At 41.9% G+C, this 21,029-nt stretch overlaps 1 protein-coding gene across 3 annotated transcripts in view; it reads left to right on the plus strand.

Moving 5' to 3' along the window:
- Positions 1–9,462: 9,462 nt before the first annotated feature.
- The window catches only part of SPEN (spen family transcriptional repressor), a 94,161-nt gene continuing 82,594 nt past the window's right edge, over positions 9,463–21,029 (plus strand). Inside the window, exon 1 of one of the 3 annotated variants that reach the window (XM_025285667.3) lies at positions 9,463–10,078. In XM_025285667.3, the coding sequence (XP_025141452.2) occupies positions 9,996–10,078 (83 nt within the window). In that variant the 5' untranslated portion in view covers positions 9,463–9,995. The remainder of the gene's footprint in view (positions 10,079–21,029) is intronic. The other 2 variants (XM_006079608.4, XM_006079607.4) reach the window with 2 other exon arrangements.

Below are 21,029 nucleotides of genomic sequence, written 5' to 3' on the forward strand. Positions count from 1 at the left end.
ACTGAGTCCACACCCCAGCGCGCAGCAAAGAGCCGCCGGTGGCCCATAGCGCGCGGGCATCTCCAGAGCCGCGATGTCGGCTTTGGCTCCACCACGCAAACATCCAGTGAGCGTTTTAGGCTTTTCACCATTCCCCTCTGCCCACTCCCTTCTCCCTGTGTTGAGGGGCCTCGGGGGCTGGGCACGGGCAGAGGAAGGAGCGGCTGCTGTGGTCCCCATACTTTTTCCCCTGGCGTGAGGGTCTCGGCGGGCTTGCGCTTTGCTTTGGTCGTGGCTTGATAGATGGAGGCAGGGCGATATCGGTGTACTTTGGGTTTTTCGCTTTTCCGTCTCTCAAACGCTCGCTTCCCTGCGCTCCCCATCCCCCAGCTTCCTTTGAAGTGCATCTTTCCAGAAACTTCTCAGGGAAACTCAGCAAAAACCCGCAGGCTCCGAAATCGCCTCCCTCCCGGAGCATGCGCAACGCACTGGGCGGCAAGCTCAGTGCGCGCGTGTACGAGTGTGAGAGTGGTGCGTGTGCGCGCGCGCGCTCGCTGTGCGAGGCGGGACGGTTCTCTCACAATGAAGGGAACAGGTTTTCTCCCCTCCCCCAACGTTCCGTCGTTGCGCAAGCGCGTTGAGCCAACTCCGCTGGCCTTTGAGAGAAGTGGGGGGAGGGGCAGGCCCAAAGGTCTGGAGTCGCGGCATCGCGCGCCTGCGCACTGTGTTGCCTTGGCCCGGCTTTTTCCGCGCATCTTGTGGTAGGGCTTTGATGTGAAGTGCAATTGAACACCTCAGTTGCGCCGTACTCATTGTGTCCTCTACTCCCACTCGCGGAATCTGTAGTCTCTTGAGGGGTTATTAATTACGTCCCGCGGGTTTCCTGGAGAATGGCCTTTCCTTTGTGTCTAAGGGCTAAGGTTGAACCGTGTCTCGTTAGCCCCCTTCCACTCCTGCCTGCGCCTTGACCCCTGACAGGAATCGATGACTGGAAAGTGTTGGAGCCTTCTCCCAACTAGGGGAAACAGCTCTGATCAAATGACCGGGTGACGGCCGCGCTGGCTTCCATCAGGCACTGCCTGCAGTTCTTGCTTACTAAATAAAGGTGTCCTTTATTTGGAACCCTGCGCTTGGTCCTCGACACCAGCCTCTGCTGGGGCTGGTGGGGCTGGCAGCTGGGCTAGACCTCCGAGTGTGGATGCAGACAAAGAAAGGGCTTTGGCGTGCCGCTCTTGTCTCCATTTGCAGAATTGAGGTTAGAGCATGGTAACCATAGTAACCGCGTTTACAGTTTTTTAAGGTGCCTATTGTTTTGTTCTCTTTTTCTCTTCCTTTCGGAGTGTGGTGGAAATTATTACCAGGGTTGTAGGTTCTTAACCCGCCCGCTCCCTCACCACCCCCCCCCCCCCCCGATCTTTACCTTGCCACGTATTCCACTTCCATTCAACCTCGTTTTTTGAAATCCAGTAGGTTCAGTAAGGTCCGCTTGGCAGGGCGTGGAGGCTTCCCACTTCTGCAGTCTGAGTTTTGTTTCCTTGCCACTCTTCTTTTGAAGTACACCACCGTCGCTTCCCTGGTGGACTAATTGTCTTTCTATATTCAGAGCCTCAGAGATGTAAGGTTTAAAAGAGGGAATTTGCGAAAAAGGCACTTTGGGGGATCCTAGAGACTGATGTTGCAATTGCAATTTTGTATTTTATGGTCTCCAGCACCTGCTAACTTGCCCGCAGGTGCTAGTGAGCCACTGACCACTCCGACTCCGAGGTCAGTCCAGGTCATCGCTCTGGGCGGAGTCATTCAGTGGTTCCTAGTTCAGGGAGATCTTTTTTCCTGCTGGGAATTTTGAGTTGGTGCCAGATTCCTATCAGGAACTCTTAGCTGTCTTGAGGCTGTTGACGTACTAGCAAGCTATCGAATTCTGCCCCTGCTAACAAGGTTATACCGTCTTTTGAAGCTTGGAAAAGATGAGATCAATCGCAGTAGTCCCCTGAATTTGCAGAATTTCTGGTAGAGATTATGTCTTAACAAATGATGGTTAATGAGAGTATTTAAAGGCAAAGTTCCTACAATAAGGATAACACTACTAAACAAGGGGAAGAAAATTTTGAGTATGTACGTCTTGCAATTTTAGTTAGGCATAAAATCAAATTTCTTATGTGCTAATAATTAGAATCTTGAGAAACTGAACAGAAACGATGTATTTAAGTTGAAAACCATGGAGAACAAAAGTAACCGGGTTTAAAGCCCACTTCTTTGGGTGAATTTTTATAAGTGAAGGGTTTAAGCTTGGGTGTGTGTTTAAATTATCTTGTGGGGGATGGGTAAAACACAAACTGCTTTTGTTAGTTCATCTCACTGTGCCCCTCCCACCAGCTAACAGTATATAGGGAAATCTTTAGTTATGACTCTTGCTGGTTCTGTTTTTGTAGAAAAAGCATTTTAAGTTAATCTAGCATTTTCTAAGAGAGTTATTTTGAGGCAAATTATTTTTCAGGTGAAGTATTTTCAAAGTAGAACTGTAAGGGATGGTTTCTAGGACTTTTGTAATATATAGCTTGAACAAATTCTATTATCTCCTTTATCAAAATACTGAAATTTAACTTTAAATTTAAAAATAATTTCAGCATTTAATTCAGAAGTGCATCATGTCCTACTTAACGTTTAAATAGGATGTGGTTTTATTTTAAGCCAAAAGGTTTCAAGTGTCTAATTATGGAATATATATAAAATTAGCAATCTTTACCATCCTGAAGATTAATGGTAAAATACTGAAGCAGATATGACTTAAAGTAGCATCGCTATTAAATAGCAATATTTAATTAAAATGTAAACAGTTTCAAAGCATATATGGAATTAGTTCAGGATGTTTTGAATTCTCTACTTCAAACTAGAGCAAGGCCTTTCAGAGGAGCAGTAGGGGAGCTCAACACCCTAAATTTGAAATTTTCAATACACATGTAACAAAGTACTAAGTATATTTGATTTGGTGCTATTGTTTCTGAGATGCTATCAAGTGTACTTTGATAGTTTTCTCTAAATTAATCAGCAGATTTGATTTGATTATGTATATTATGCTTGCTTCTTGATGCTTAAGTGACAGTCTCTTAGACCTGGGGTGTTTTTGGCTATTGTATATCACTTACAGTGAAGAGGTGGTTTTTTCTCACATGAGGATTAGCAGTACAGTTTTAAAAGGTTGAATTAACTCTCTGAATTAACAGAGAATAATAATAATAATGTTCATGTGGGAGCTGTTACCATAAATATGTTGATTTAATGTAGTGAAGTACCAGCATTTCAGAGGAGCCCTTAACTAAAGTCCCCCAGAAGCTGACTTCCAACTCATTTTAACTTTTTTCTAATTGCAAGAGCAATACATGTTAACCAAAGAGAAGTTAAGAAAATATAGATGAATGAGAACTTTTAAAAAAGTTTTGAATTCTGTATTTCCCTGGCAGTCCAGTGGTTTGGACTCCGGGGCTTCCACTGCAGTGGGCATGGGCAGTTCTATCCGTGTTTAGGGAACTAAGATCCCCACAAACCTCAAGATGCAGCCAAAAAAAAAAAAAAAAAAAATTGAATTCTACCACTTAAACACAACCATGATCAATATTTGTTAAGTATCCTTCCTGTCTATTTTTTATTCAATGCCATCAGTTCAGTTCAGTCGCTCAGTCATGTCCGACTCTTTGCGACTCCATGAACCACAGCACGCCAGGTCTCCCTGTCCATCACCAACTCCTGGAGTCCACCCAAACCCATGTCCATCGAGTCAGTGATGCCATCCGACCATCTCATCCTCTGTCGTCCCCTTCTTCTCCTGCCCTCAGTCTTTCCCAGCATCAGGGTCTTTTCCAATGAGTCAGCTCTTCGAATCAGGTGGCCAAAGTATTGGAGTTTCACTTCAACATTGGTCCTTCCCAATGAACGCCCAGGACTGATCTCCTTTAGGATGGACTGGTTGGATCTCCTTGCAGTCTAAGGGACTCTCAAGAGTCTTCTCCAATACCACAGTTCAAAAGCAACAATTCTTCGGCGCTCAGCTTTCTTTATAGTCCAACTCTCACATCCATACATGACCAGTGGAAAAACCATAGCCTTGACTAGACAGATCTTTGTTGGCAAAGTAATGTCTCTGCTTTTTAATATGCTGTCTAGGTTGGGCTTCCCTGGTGGCTCAGAGGTTAAAGCATCTGCCTGCAATGCGGGAGACCTGGGTTCGATCCCTGGGTCGGGAAGATCCCCTGGAGAAGGAAATGGCAACCCACTCCAGTATTCTTGCCTGGAGAATCCCATGGACAGAGGAGTCTGGTGGGCTATACAGTCCACGGGGTCGCAAAGAGTAGGACACGACTGAGCAAGCAACTTAACTTAGGTTGGTCATAACTTTTCTTCCAAGGAGTAAGCGTCTTTTAATTTCATGGTTGCAGTCACCATCTGCAGTGATTTTGGAGCTCAGAAAAATAAAGTCAGCCACTGTTTCCCCATCTATCTGCCATGAAGTGATGGGACCAGATGCCATGATCTTAGTTTTCTGAATGTTGAGCTTTAAGCCATAAGCATTAGTAAATTGTATTCCCAATTCTAAATATTAGATATATTAGCAGTATTTCCTCATAGAGGGAAGAAAGTTACTTTTAGCAACTTTCCAAGGAAATGGTAGAAATATAAAAATTGATTTTTTAAAAAGAAAATATCAGCGATTATATCCATTTATGGAAAACCAAAAACAATGTAGAATAAATAATTTAACTTTCTTAGAGAATTGAACAGTAAAGTAGATTGTGAAGTGTGAAAAAATGATTTAGAGAAGGACTGGCTAACTAATACTATTCAACTGATTGGAGTTTTATCATTGACATATGTATAATTTCACTTCAGTCAGCCTCATATATCAAAATAAATCTGTTAATATACTGGTCTGTCTTTTTCATCAGTTGACGTGCAGAACTAGCAAGGTGTCAAAATACTCTGAGAATAATGCAGTAGTTTTGTCTGTTTTATTTTCTACTGTTCTGGGGGGGGCGGGAAACTGATTCTAATACTAGGAGGTTGCTTGTATTGTCAGGTTCTCATATGTCTCATGTGCTTTTAATGTCACCTTTTGGAATTATCCTTCATACTCATGGGAAAATTCACTTCACCATCCATTTATCATAGATGAAAGAAGAGATCACATCCTACTTTTTGATCTTTTTCAGTGACCATAAATTATTAACTGTTAAATTAAAACATAGCAAAACATTTTTAGAACTAGTTAGTATATTTTCATGTTATGTCTTTAGGAATAGTGCTTACATTTTAAGTATGTTTTCTTATGAAACAGTTCATAGTGTGGAACTCGACTGGTAACCAAATTTTTGTTAAATATCTCGTAACTATACTGTCTCCTATTTAAATGGTGATAGTAATTTATCTGATCTGTTGGCTCCTTAGCATTCAAAGCTTGAGTTTGAAACTCAGATGCTTTTCCCCAATTGGGTTTCCATTACACATGACTGAACTCTTTGAGCACATCTAGCATGCTAAATACAGTCAGTCTGCACAGTGAAAATCAGTCCTGATTAAAAGCACATCTATTTTAATTCCACTTTGCAAATGGCTCTGCTTTTAATGTCACCTTTCTGAATTATCTTTCATACTCATGGGAAAATTCACTTCACCATCCATTTATCATAGATGAAAGAAGAGATCACATCCTACTTTTGATCTTTTTCAGTGACCATAAATTATTAACTGTTAAAAAATCAGAGAATAAAGAGTGGGCTGTTTTTCTTTTGAAAACATACAAAAATAAATGTTTATGAAAACAATTCTGCCCTTGTAAATATTTGTAAATAATTCTGCCCAAGGACAGAAACAAAGTAAAGTTTTCCCAGTGTTCCCTGATACGTTGTCAAAAAACATGAAAAGCACTGAGAAAACCCAACATTTGATTTTCAGGGCTGTGCAAAAGGCATGTATTTACCAGTTTTGTTATTAAGAGTTTTGCAATAGAAAAAGTCAGCAAAAGAGTGCAAGGAACTTCATAGTTGATATGCAGTCACACAGGCTGATTTGACTATAACACCTGGCTTTAATCCTGAAAAGCTATAAAATTGATCATGGTATGTTTTTAACTTCACCTGATGCTTACTTCTGATATTAATAGGGAATTACCAGTCAACTTAATAGTATTCATGATATTTTTAGGCTGTGTTACTTTTAAATACTTTTACGTGTATTATCTTCCTTGATACTTCTAGCAACCTTACTAGATAAAGAAGAGATACTTTTATCCTCATTTTGCAGATAAGGATATTCAGACTTTAAGGAATTTGACCGAGTTTACTAGGCCATATAGCCAGTGACAAAAATGGAACTGTAATTTTTGACTCAATGCAGGGGTACTTCCATATACTATATCTCTCATTCATACCATCTGTTTTTCAGTATCCTTCAAAGTTCAAGGTCAAGTAGTGTTATGCTGAAGAATCAGTAAGGAGCATGGACATTACTTTTAACCAGTGAATGTTAACTTTTGTAGAAATGGATAGAATTCCCACCTGAATTGCTCATTGGAACTTAGCATCTATAATGTGAACTACTTTTCCTTCAAATGAATTTGCCTAACTGAAGTCAGAATAATATTTTTAGGGGCATCACAGGAACATACTAAATATTTGAACAGAAATAAAATTTGTTTTACTAATTAAATTATCTGTATGTCTATTTAGGCTGATGTAGTGAGATTTTAATAGGCTGAGAATTCTGAGAAGTGCATATCAGATTTTTAAAAACCCAAGAAGCTAAATTAATACCTTGCTTGCTACTTTTGGTGCCTATAATTCTGAAAACAAGTATGAAAATAACACTTCAAGAGAATCTGAGTATGAGGTGCTATCAAGTAATGTTTAATGGGATTTTGCTAGCCCAAATATCTTAATAATATATATGTGTGTGTGTGTATACATATATACATATATGTATATGTATGTATATATATATATATATAGCTTCATGTCTTGTGTAATCTTGGTTCCCCGATCAGGAATTGAACCTGGACCCGGGGCAGTAAAAGCGCTGAGTCCTAACCGCTGGACAGCCAGGGAATTCTCTAGCCTTTATATTGTTAAACAGAGACTGTTTCTCAGTTGTTTGATAAACCTTTGGCAAACTGGGAAATGATATTAACTTCATTTGGCATTTGCTAATCATCTTCTTGATATCCTGTGATCTCTAAAGGTCTTCGGGAGAACTTTAACTCAACTTTGCTTAACAATTTGTATGTTAGTAATTATCCACTCCACAGTTTCTCTTCTGCTACCTCCCAAAAGGTGGGAGGCTTGGAAGTATTTGCAAACAACTTTGCCATTTCAAATTAAACTTTATGTAAAATTACATATCTATTCTGCTTTTTACATGGAGAAACAGCACTTCTGTAACAAGATCTTTAGGAAAATCTAAGAGAATGACATTAAAAAGATTTAGTTGGCAAACATGTTGCTTTCAATTTTCATTTAATGTCTCCCTATTCTTGGGCCATAGAGAAATTATAAATACCTCTTAATTGATTCTTATTTTGTTTTAGCTTATCCTTTTATTGTTCTGTGGGAGTTATAGATGGATACAAAATACCACATTTAATCATGACTCTAGCCTCTCTTCTAATGATTTTGCTCTAAAAGCTGCCACCACCCCCCCTCCTTTTTCAGCCCTTGAATTTTCTTCAGCATGATTTTAACTGAAGGCTGCGTTCAAGGTGAGATATGTTCTTTATTTCTCTAATTGCAGGGTGCTGTTTTTTGAATCTACTTTGTTGCCCCTTAAAATGAGATTGAGCTGAGCTTCTGTTCCTCCTGTGACACTAAGAAGATGCAGCTAATTCAGGGCCTCTCAGGTTTTAAATGAGTAATTTACATAATATTTTAAAGTGTGTTTCATTGTGGCTGCTTATATAGAAATTTATGATTCATGGAAAAATGCCAGTCAGTTCAACGCTAACTGCAGCCACCTATATAGAACTATGTAGTTCACGAGTGTAGCTAACTGTATGCTGGCCCAACATTCCTTATGTGATAATTGTGACAGAGAAAGGGCCAAACGTAAATGTCTAGTCCTACATCTGAATATAGGTTGATTTGCTTTTACTTTTACTGAGGAATCAATTCCATAATACTTTCAAGAAAAAATATTTCCATGTCATTTAATGACTGATTTGCATGAAGACAAGGTGAACCTCTTGGGTGGCATTAAAGGCCTTAACTAAATTACGAATGACTGCCACTATTGTGGTGGTACTTTTTTATGAGTAAGTTGTCAAAAATCCAAAAATCATTTCAATGGATAGTTATCTCCTGAGGAAGCACATCTTGTTCTGTAATTGTTGTAACTGTGTAAGGGGTTGGGGTGCTTGTTTAGTCTTCTAATATCCTAAGAGTAAGGAAGAGAAGATCTCAGTTGAGCAGACCTGCTGAGATCAAATTTAAGTACAGTATAGACCCTGAACCCAAATACAAGAAAAGTTGATATGACTATCTGACATGACTCTCTGACACATCATTAAGAAGCTTATGTTAAGCTATATGACAAACAAAAAACCTACTTGGAGCTTTACCATCTGTGGAATTAAAGAGACAATTTAACTATGTACAGGTGACCCCAGGTGTTAGTGCCATTAATTATGATGACCATATGTTCCAATAAAAAGTATCAGTTTGATAAGTTGGCTTGTATTTAAGGAGACAGTGAATGAGATCTAATATTTAAAATCTGGTCTGTAAAGCACTACACCTATGATTGTTTTTCTGTAGATAAAAAACGTAAAAGGAAACTGAGCCGTTGACAGATCTAAACAATTCAATTTTTCTGGACTCAATACCATTGCCTTAATTTTGTGGGTTTTCTTCGGGGCTCTGATAACTAAAAAGTTCAACTGTAGGCTTTAAAATTTAAAAGCTCTTAGGTCTGGAAAGGCTGGGGTTCCAATCCCCTCCCTTTGCTTAGATTTTATAGTAAATTTTCTGAGGGGAACACTATCCAGACATGTAACCATCTCACTTCAGTTCTACTCTTGGTATACCATAACGATCAGCAAAGAGATCTTGCAAACTGTTTCGCAAGATCTTATATAAAATAAAGTTGCTTAATGTTACAAGCTAATGATTCTTGGGAGGGATGGGTTTCTGCAGCCGTCATAGCTTAGATGGGCGGTGAGAAAGGCGGCCTTGTTCTGACACTTTCCCAAGCAGGCGCGGCTCCAAGTGCCCGGAAATGGCCAGAAGCTGACCAAAGGTGAGCAGGGGAAGGAGTCCTGACTTCTTCTAGGAGAGAGGGCTCGGCAGCCGCTTTGACACGCAGCCTTGTGAATACCAACCCCCTTTCTCTTTTCTTCCCCCAGGCCAGCGCCTGGGACCCCTGCTCGAGGCGCTGGAGGCGGTACCTTCTCCTGCACTCGCTGTGCCCCAAGCCTGAAACAGCGCTTGACCTGACAGAGGGCTGCGCGCCTGCGCACTGGGACGGAGCGCGTGAGCGTTCCTTCCTGGCCCCGCGTTCTTCCCTACCTCGCGCGCTTGCGCGCCGGCTGGGAGGAACTCGGCGTCTCGGCCTCGGCGGGCGGTCGGGCGGACGAGCGCGCGCCCGCGGTGAGGGAGGCGGGCCGCGCGCGCCGGTGGGAAGCGTCCGGCTGCCACAGCGCCAGCTCCATCGTAGTCGCTGCCGCCCGGGTCCCGCTCGCCCCTCCTCCCCGCTCCCCCGCCCGCCGCTGCCCGGGCGCATGCGCCTCCGGAGCGCGAGGGTCGGCTTCGGGTGTGTGGTGGCGGCAGAGCGGAGCTGCGAGGCCCGAGAGTCAGAACCTGGGGGAGAGGGATGGTCTCTGCACGGGGGGGAGCCGGAGGAGCCGCCGCCGCTGCCGACGCCACCGCCGCAGCCGCCGCCGCCGCCGCCGCCTCCTCGGCGCCCGCCTCCCGGCGCTGACGGGCTCGTACGAAGCCGGCGAGGGGGAACCCGCACCAGCGGTCGCCAGCACACCGCCCAGCATGGTCCGGGAAACCAGGCACCTCTGGGTGGGCAACTTACCGGAGAATGTGCGGGAAGAGAAGATCATCGAGCATTTCAAACGGTGAGTGACACGAGGCCCGGGGCCGCGCTCTCTCCTCGGGCACCGCTGCCCACTCCGGCCCGTTGCCGGCCCCTCCCCGTGCGCGGAACTGGTGAGGGGACCCGGGCCAGACCCACGGACCGGTGCGGAAGGCGCGCGGCTGCCTGGCCGCCTCTCTGTCCGCGTCGCGGCGTTGGGCCTCGGCGGAGCGGGCCCGGCTCCCACCCTCTCCCTTCCCGATAAGGAGGCGGCTGTCGCTCGGCCTCAGCGAAGCCGGCGCCGGGAGGGTGTTCTCAGGCTGGCCAGCCGACGGTGGGGTCGCGTCCTCGCGCGCCGCTGCCCCGGTTCGGTGCGGCTGTCCCGGCCAACACGCCCGAACCGAGCTGCTTCTGAGCCCCCGGGACCCGAACCCCTACCCCGCCCCGACAACCCCCGGCCCGGCCAACTCCCGAGTCCCGCAGCAGCTCCCGCTCCACGCCCTGCGGACGCGTGGATATGTCTGACCTAGAGAGGGTTTTGTGCGAAAGGAAAGGTTATACAAACGGAAAAGTCTTGGTAGGTGACATGGGGGCATCTCGGAACTGGAAAGACACTACTGGATTCTAGGGACCTCTCATGAAGGCTCACAGACCTAGAAACTAAATGGACGCAAATGTTTTAGATTCTCCCCACCTTGTTTTTGTGGGGTTGGGCGGAGGATGGTGTCCGAGAATAAGCTGGTGCGTCTGTTTCGGCTCTTTCGCCTTCCTGCCTTCAGCGCTCTGGGGTCCCTGGATGGGGAGCACGGTGGGGACCGAGCGCTCGCAGAGGAGGAGCCGCCTCTTGCAACAGAGCCCCCGCCGCGCCGGCTCTCCGGCCTCGGGGTCTGAACACTGGGCAGCCTTTATAAGGCTGCTCCCCTCCCGCCCAGAATTCCTACATCAGTGGTTAAAAAATGCAAGCCTTTTCAGGTTAAATGTAGCTCTTCTAGAAAGCTTTTTCCCAGAGTGTATTTTTTGTTCAGGGGTAGCAGCAGCAGCAGCAGTAGGGATAAAGGGTAAATGTTCTTGATACATTTTAGTTACTTAGTAGCGTTCAGCATTTGTTTTTATTTTGTGAAATCACTATCTGCCATCGCTGATGGAGCCTTCGGTGTGAAATAACCGAAAATGACGCTTTACTGAACAGCGATGTAAATCGAGAGGACCGTGGCAGATACGTGATAGTCCTCGGAAATGACTGTTTCTTCCGATATTCAAGACTTCGGAAGGTTTTAAGTTTGGTTTACTTTTAATTCCTCTTACTATCTAGTGAGTGAAGGAAATTATGGAGCGCCCTTATTAGTGAGTCACCATGGGAAAAATAGGTTGCGTCGCTCGCTCCTGAGCAGCTTGGATCAGGAAATGGAAGCAGCGGCAGCGGAGCTCCGCTCTTTCAAATGGAGGATCATTGATTCTGTTGGTGGTTGCTGTTACTGGGGTATTAAATCTTCACCGCTGGAACGCGCGTCTGCGCGTGTCCGCGTGTGAAAAAGAGCCTGGAATAGTGAGGCCATTCATAACCCACTAAAGCTGTCCTCGGCGAGACTGGAGGAGGCGCGCTTCCAGGGACTCCCGGTGTTTACTACGTTGTGCTGAGAAACCAGGCAGCGGGAAGGCAGGAGCAAAAACTCGCCTGTGTCCCCTGTGACAAAGGGGAGATCTCGGGCTCGTGGGGAAGCAGATGGGACCTCGCTCCCTGGCGCTGCTCCACCCCTTACCCCATAAGGAGGCCCCGTATCTTCAATGTTTTGGTGGAAAAATCATTTAGGCGCAAGATTATTGGAGTGGAAAAGCCACTTAGATGCGCTTGCTTTTATCTTCTTGCGGACCTTCTCTGTAGGTCTCCGCCTGGGAAATTCGTAGGCACCGACGTGCAAACACGTGCATTGCAGCATTTGCTTTGCCCCTCAGTATTACGTGGCCAGAAGTGTCATTTCGGCATTATGCAGATTCTAGAAAGAGTGTCTGCCTGTCGCGGGCAGTTTGACTCCCCTGGCGAGATGAGAGGTTCGAGAGGAAAAAGGAAGTTATCCGAGGGAGTCTTGGAAGGTTTTTAAGTAGATGGTGCTGCCGTCCGGCCTGTGTGAATGACTTTCTAAAATGGCGGCCAGGACCCACTTTATGTGGGAATCAGCAGAGCTGATCTCAGAATGCACAGAGGGAGGAGCGGGCGGAGGATGCGAGCTGCCTTGGAAGGCGGCGGTCTGCAGAAGCGTTTCAGTGTTAAAGACGGTTTAGCTAGCACATTGCTCAGGACTTCATTTAAAGCACTGTTACCTATTGCAGAGCAAAAGCAGATGCTATTGGTAAAAGCAGATTATCTTAAAACTAAGTAGACCGAGTGTCCCTGACACTCCTTTATATTTTTTAAAACGACTTTTGAGAATTTTAAACAAGTTTGCTCATATCTTTGGATAGATAGTGCATTCTTAGTGGGTTTAGAGAGTGTAAAAAGGTTTACAGAAAAATCTTCCCTTTACCCCAACCCTGGGAATTCCAGTTCCCACCCCCCACCCCCTACTCCCCTAACAGGTAATCTCTATGTCTGGCTTCTTGTTTATCCTTAAACGTGTACAAGAAATATTCTTGCTGATCAAGCTGTGGCGCTAAATGGACTTTGGAGAAATTCAAGGTCTTTTATCCTTATTGTAGAGAACGTTTTGTAAAATGTGAGATTGCTACAGGGAGGGAAGCTAAATGTGAATAAGTGAAAGGGATAAAACAGTGGTTGGACCAGAATAGTAGCTTTGCAAGAAAATTTAAGAATATTGACTTCTGATGTCTTCTAGAAATCATAATGAGAAAAACCATGCCTATACCTATACTAAGACTGAGGTTAAAGCACCTACTTTCACTGTTTTCCCTAGCTGATTTCAACATTAACTAATAACTGTTTTACAGGATTAAGTAGTGTACACTGGGAATACATTATATAAAATGTTTCAAAATGAATGTTCTTGTAACGGTGATTAGGCTTTGTAGTAAGTGTTTGAATTTTAAAGAATGATTCAAAGAGACAGCTTTGGGAGCAGGGTAGTTGAGAAGCATTTTGGGATGGGGGTCGATCAGAGCCAATTCTTTTATTTATATTTTGATCAGTGTTTGGTAGAAAATAGATTGAAGGAAGCTTGCTGATTTGGCTTTTTTCTCTGTGCCAAAGAAAGACCAAACCTTTAGAATGTAATCAGAACATTTTCAAAATTTGGCTTTACCTTCTTGCAATAAGAATAATATAATGTGCTCATTATTTTAACAGCATTCAATATACTGATTGAAAGGAATTAAGTATTTCTGAATCAAATTTTATTTAACAAAGATCCATTGCAGAGACTGAATTTGCACAATAGAGAAAGTCCTTTCCTTTGTATGGTGTGTTAGCTGGATTGAAGGGGGATGGGAGGAGTTATACAACAATTGGTTGCTGTCTTAGTTGTTAGAGGGAGAGGTGTGTGTGCTGAGGCAGCTCCCTGAATTAAAATGAGCCAATGAATAAAACCCTTTAGAAGGAAAAAAACTCTCTGTATTTTATTTTCAGATTTGAAGTAAATCTGATATACAGGTTCTTCCCATCCATTCTCAGTTCTAAAGAATAGGTTGAAGATCTTACAGAGGTTGAGCAAGGTAGTAGTTCATGTAAAAATTTTTGTCAAAGAATGAAACTCAGTTTTAGCTGGTATGTATGTTACATTACGTGAATTTGGATAGCTTTACCGCTGGGACACAATAATAAAGTATTGTGGTAGAGTTTCCTTATCCTCACATACTCTATGACTAGAGATATTTTTAGACTTAAACGAATTTGACTCATCCTAGCCTGCATCACTGCTTTATGGTTTATTCTTTTAGGCTGAGCCGGTTTCTATGAAGAAACACCTCTGTTTCTGAATGTTACAATTTTGAATACCTATTTTCATGATAGGCTTTTGCACATTAAAACAATGAAGTAAAATACTTTTATACTTATCTTGAAAAATAGCATTAAAAATTAACACAGAATGCTTGAAATTTTGTATTTTATTTCTTGAGTTAGAAACGCCCCTGACAGATTGGAGGAGAACAGAGGGCTCAGTGCCAAGAAAAAAGAAGGTGTTTGACTTGTGTAGAGGGCACCTTTTTCCAACTACCTTTCTTGTAGACTGATTACTCAGGTGTTGTATTGTTTGGTATGCTTATGAAGAGATTTCAGGCTTGAATTTGGAGACATTTTTAATCTTGTGAGCACTAATGCTTCAGAAAGACGTACAGATGTTACAGGGATAGTGGTAATTTGAAATTTTTTCCAAATAGTCTTCCAAGTCTCATTTTCCCCTTAGTTTCAAATTTTGCTCAAATTTTTAAAAAAACTGAATTTTTTTGTGAAAACTAGCATATTCTGATTGGGACTATGTGTTTGGTTTTTGTTTTTTTTTTTGCTTTTTCTTTTAAGAGTCCCTAGTGTTTGAGCTGTATTGAACTAGTCCACAGTATTTAGAGTAAACATTGCAGTCTGAAAATACCTTGAGTGTATATAATCGTTAAAATTGTGCTCCCCGAGTGTCATTATTGGATGCTTTGAAATAAATTGTTGTTCATCAACTTTAAATAGACATATATTAGTCTGTTGAACAAGGAGACTAACTAAAGTAACACTTTTCTATATTAAAAACACTTTAATTTTTTCTTTATTATATGCCTTCTATCTGCTTATATTTTGAGTGAAAATAGCATGCTCTGTTGTGGAAATCAATTAGGATGTTTAATCAGCTTATTATAAATTATATAATTTTGTATGCTGCTAGCTTTTTTTTAGTATGTGGAAGTATGCTTTGCAGTGAGGTGTTCTTGGTGTAATGTTAAAGTATTGAGACAGTCACATTTTTTTCCCCTTACATGTGTCTCTCTCTGCCAAGTTAAAAATTTTAAACATCTTAAAAAAACCCACAGTGGTATGTCTCTAGAAAATCCTAACTTAAATTTAGTGAATTCTTGGATTTAATTACTTAGGATTTCATTTTGATTATAGGATGAATTGAAATCTAGCATGTTTAAAGATTCTTATTGTATGAGAACTGCTCCGTTTCTTACAGTTAAGGAATATTTGTGGAACATTCAAATGGAAAACATTTATTATTACTTTTGTTTTATACTTGGTGCTAGATTTTTGGTCCAGCATTAAACTTCGGGATTATGTGTATGTCTTTGTATCTTTGTATTAGATGCTGAGTTTCGGTTACATTGACAAATGAAATGAAGATTTTTCTGGTTATATCTTGTATTGATTTTGTTACAGTCTTAATCATGTTTATGCACAATATATGTACTCTTACATATGATACATTTATAATTTCTTTGGGCTTCCCTGGTGGTTCAGATGATGAAGAATCTGCCTGCAGTGCAGGAGACCTGGGTTCGATCACAGGATTGGGAAGATCCCCTGGAGAAGGGAATGGCCACCCTATCCAGTATTTGTGCCTGGAGAATTCCATGGACAGAGGAGCCTGGTGGGCTGTAGTCCATGGGGTTGCAAAGAGTTGGACAGTACTGAGCGACTAACATAGTTTCTTTGATTCTTAAAATAGGCTCAGTGATTTTTCTTTTTTTAACTTTCACCCAATCATTTTATTCCTTTTATTTAAAAACTAAAATATTTGTACTCTGCTTAAAAACATTTTGTATTTTACATTTGACATACAGTGATTTGCATCTTTTGTAAGTCAGTAAATTGGTAGGTATGAATTTTTTTTCAGGCATTACTTTTTTTTAAAGAATAATAGAGCCCACTAAAGAAGTTTGTTGTCAGCTTTTTTCTTTTTTTTAAAAGATTTATTTAATTATTTATTGGCTATGGTGGGTCTTCGTTGCTTCAAGCAGGCTTTCTCTAATTGTGTCTAGTTGCGGCAAGTGGGGGCTACTCTTGGTGGTGTGAGGGCTTCTCATTGCAGTGGCTGCTCTTGTTGAGGAGCACAGGATCTAAATGTGTGGGCCTCAGTAGTTGCAGTGCATGGGCTTAGTAGTTGTGGCACACAGGCTTAGTTGCTTCATGGCATGTAAGATCTTCCCAGACTAGGGATCAAACCAGTGTCCCTTGTGTTGCAAGGCAGATTCTTAACCACTGGACCACCAGGGAAGCCCTTCAACTATTACTTTTTAAAATTCATGCTGTCTGCATTAAAGGCTCTTTTTTACTCAAGATTTAAAAATTTTTATTAATTTTTTTTTTTTCCCCAGGTAGCTGCATGTTGTGGCATGTGGGATCTTAGTTCCCCAACCATGGAACCAGCCCATGCCCTCTGCAGTGGAAGTGTGGACCCCTAGCCACTGGACTGCCAGGGAATTCCCCACTCAAAATTATTTAAGTCATCTGAGATTAAAAGAAAAAATATATTAAAAGTTTAGCACTTTACTATATCAAAAGGATATTAGATTGTTCAATGAAAACTATTGCCATTTAGACCAGAATTTAGGAGGAGGTACTTAAATTTGTCTTGGAAAATACTGTATCTTTATTTTCACTAATTTCTTATCAGAATTTAGCATTTCTGTCAATTCTTAACTGTATCGTGGTGTAGTACCAGCATGGTAGTATGAGCAGTACCTGTGATGATCGCCAACACCAATCAGATGTGTTTTCATATTTCACATTACGGTTGTTGCAGACATCTCATTTATGCTCATCACAACTTGAAATGACAATAACTTTTAGACCTGCTAAATACTTCTATTTAACGCATTAATAAAGATGTGTATACACACACACACACACACACACACATATGTTTGTATATATATGGGGGCTTCCCTGGTGGCTCAAATAGTAAAGAGTCTTCCTGCAGTGTGGGAGACCTGGGTTCAATACCTGGGTCAAGATCTGTGTCTATGTATGTGCAGATTACTGCAGACAGCATGAAGCATGAATCTCTCTCTCTATACACACACACACACACACACACACACACACACACACACGATACTGTATGGTCAATCTGTGTTGTGGATATACTTTTAAAATTCTACCTTGGAGAATTTGAACATACACAAAAAGTAGAAAAATAGTAAATTAATCCTGTGTACCCATCATTTAGCTCCAGTGACCATCAACCATGACTTATTCTGCTTTATGAGGAAAAAGAAAACACAGTAAGGGATGGGGAGTAATGGGGGTGGCGTGATGAGGAAGGCCTCTTTGAAAAGATAACATTTGATTCACAGGAATGAAGACCAGTCCATATAACTGGATCCACTGCCTAACTGTTATTTTTTTTCATTTAAAATTTATTTTGAAACAGTTAAGGAAAAGTACAAAGAATTCCCACATTCCCTTCACACAGATTTCTCAGTTGTTAGCATTTTGCCACATTTCTTCCATTACCTTCTCTTGTTGTCTCCTGGCATATCATCCTTTCACCCTTTATTCTCCGGTGTGTACCTCCCGAAAACAAAGACACTTCTGCATTTCACCATACAGTATTCTCAGCCAGGAAATCAACACTGGTATAACAGTATTACCCAATCTATAGACCTCATTCAAATGATGCCAGTCATCCCAGCAATGTCCCTCTTTCCTTTTTGATCCAGGATCCTAGCCAGTACCATGTATTGCCTTTGGTTGTTGGGTGTCATCCTTCTGTAACAGTTTCTTACTCCTAATTCTCATGTGCCTCATAACCTTAAAGAACATAGTTCTTTCAGTCTGTAGGCTGACCTTCCACCCAGGTCTGTCCAATATTACCTTGTGACCAGATGAGGTCATGCTTTTTTGGCAGATATACCACAGAAATAATTCTGTGCTTTATCAAAATATGGAAACAGTATGGCTCCATCCCACACTGGTGATGTTAACTTTTGATCACGTAGTAAAATTAGTGTCTTCACTATTTCCCCCCTTTTATTTGTTTAACATTTTGTGGGAAGATATCCAATATTGTACTGATGGTCTTTTTTCCATCATCAGCCCTAAACCCGGTAGCCTTAACATCCTTTGATAACTTTTTTTTAATGTTTTCATTTTTGTTTGGCTACATTGGGCCTTGGTTGTGGCATGTGGAATCTAGTTCCCTGATAAGGGATTGAACCCAGGCTCCCTGCACTGGGAACTAGGAGTCTTATCTACTGGACCACCAGGGCAGTCCCCTCATTGTTAACTCTTGACTGTATCATATACTGCTGTGATTGTTGCAAATGATAATCTAGTACTATGATTACTTCCTCAGTAATTCTGCTGTAGGTAAGAATTTTCCATATATATATTTGGAAATATATGTATATATTTTTATGTACATATATAAATATGTATTTATACATATGTACAAAGTATAAATATATACATTAAGAATATATATACATTTTGAATAAAGGTGCAAGAGAGTGAAAAAGCTGACTTAATACTCAGCATTCAAAAAATGAAGATCATAGCACCCAGTCCCATCACTTCATGGCAGATAGATGGGGAAACAATGGAAACAGTGCAGACTTTATTTTCTTGGGCTCCAAAATCACTGCAGATGGTGGCCGCAGCTTGCTCCTTGGAAGAAAAGCTATGACCAACCTAGACAGCATATTAAGAAGCAGAGACATTACTTTGCCAACAAAGGTCCATATAGTCAAAGATACAGTTTTTCTGGTAGTCATGTATGGATGTGAGAGTTGGATCATAAAGAAAGCTGAGCACCAAAGAATTGATGCTTTTGAACTGTGGTGTTGGAGAAGACTCTTGAGAGTCTCTTGGACTGCAAGGAGATCCAACCAGTCAATTGTAAAGGAAATCAATCCTGAATATTCATTAGAAGGACTGATGCTGAAGCTGAAACTCCAGTACTTTGGCCACCTGATGTGAAAAGCCGATTCATTAGAAAAGACCCTGATGCTGGGAAAGATTGAAGGCAGGAGGAGAAGAGGATGACAGAGGACAAGATGGTTGGATGGCATCACCGACTCAATGGACATGAGTTTGAGCAAAGCTCCCGGAGATGGTGAAGAACAGGGAAGTCTGGTGTGCTGCAGTCCATGGGATTGTAAAGAGTCGGACACGACCAGGCAACCAAACAACAACAATATATATTTGGAAATATGCGTGTACATACAGGCACACATATATATGATTTCTATTTTTTTTCTGTAGGTTTTAATTTAGGGCTTGCTTATTTTGATACCCAAATCATCCTAGATTTGACCAGTGGGAACCCCTTCAAATTGGCTACTTTGCCCTTTTGCTATCTCCCCACTATTCTCTTAAACATTTATTTCTGGCAACAACAAAGGCTCATCTTGTATTTTCCCTCCCCCAGTCCTGGAATCAACCATTTGTCCAAGAAACTCTTGGTTCTTTTCATGAGGGATGGTATTTAGAAACCAAGATCTGGGTGCAAGTTTTCTCACTGGTACAGAGATAAGAGGATGTATATTGTGTGTGTATATGTATACAACCTGTTCATTGACTACATTAAAGCTTATGACTGTAGATCACAAGCTGGAAAATTTTTAAAGAGATGGAAATACTGGATGATCTTATTTGTCTCCTGAGAAACCTGTTTGTGGGTCAAGAAGCAGCAATTAGAACCCTACACAGAACAACTGACCAGTTCAAAATTGGGAAAGGGGTATGAGAAGGCTGTATATCATCACCCTGCTTATTTAACTTCTTTGCAGAGTACATCATGCAGAATGGCTGGCTGGATGAATCACAAGCTGGAATCAAGATTGCAGGGAGAAGAGTCAGCAACCTCAGATATGCAGATGATACCACTCTAATGGCAGAAAGTGAAGTGGAACTAAAGAGCCTCTTGATGAAGGTGGAAGAGGAGAGTGAAAAGGCTGGCTTAAAATTCAACATTCAAAAAACTAACATCATGGCATCTGATCCCATCATTTCATGGCAAATAGATGGGAAAAAAGTGGAAGCAGTCACAGATGTTATTTTCTTGGGCTCCAAAATCACTGTGGACAGTGACTACAGCCTTGCTTCTTGGAAAGGTATGACAAACCTAGACCAGTCAATCCTAAAGGAAGTCAACTCTGAATATTCATTAGAAGGACTGATGCTGGTGCTGAAGCTCCAATACTTCGGCCAACTGATATGAAGAACTGACTTACTGAAAAAGACTCTGATGCGGGGAAAGATTGAAGGCAAAAGAAGAGGGTGGCAGAGGATGAGATGTTATCACTGACTCAATGGATGTGAATCTGAGCAAACACCAGGAGATAGTGAAGGACAGGGAAGCCTGATGTGCTGCAGTCCATAGGGTCACTAAGAGTTGGACACGACTTGGCAACTGAGCACCACCACCAAATGTATGCATATATATACATTACATGTACCACTATATCATATATTTAAAAGCTGTGTTCGCACATGTTTCCATACATGAATATTCTTTCTGAACTCCCCATTTCCATGTTTTTAAACTGCTTCTCAGACAGTGAGAAACCTGACTGTTGTTATTCTCAATATATTTGCTTCTTTACCTAGTCATGTTCTCAGTGTAGCTAGTAGCCCAGCCACTCTGCCTCATCTACCTTTGGGCTCCTCGCCCCTGCTGCCGCTGCATCAAATCCCCTCCCTCTTGCCTATTCTCTTTGAAAACCGACACTGGGGGGGGGAGGTGAAAGGCAAGGCAAGGAAGGTGGAAGTGGAAATTACTTGAATGTTTTTGTCTTCAATTTTTTACCTTATAGGAGACAACTTGTGGATGGATGAATCACCTGCCTCTGATGCCATTTATAGGCAGATTTAGAGCAACCTCACTTTTTAAACTGTTGGTTTTGATTCTACTTCCCCACTGACTTTATGACATGAGGTTAATCACAGGATCAATATGAGCTGTATTATATGCTTAGTCATTCAGAAGAGGGAATGGTAAGAAGCTTGTTTTTTAGGAATAATATTAGGTCCCATCATTGCTCCATGTATTTGGGTGTTAGTCATTCACTTTATGTGATATCTCAGCAAATTTTGCCCTTGCTCTACTTCCCCCCAA

This window comes from Bubalus bubalis, chromosome 5, assembly GCF_019923935.1.
Source record: "Bubalus bubalis isolate 160015118507 breed Murrah chromosome 5, NDDB_SH_1, whole genome shotgun sequence".
In the NCBI taxonomy this organism is placed as follows: domain Eukaryota; kingdom Metazoa; phylum Chordata; class Mammalia; order Artiodactyla; family Bovidae; genus Bubalus; species Bubalus bubalis.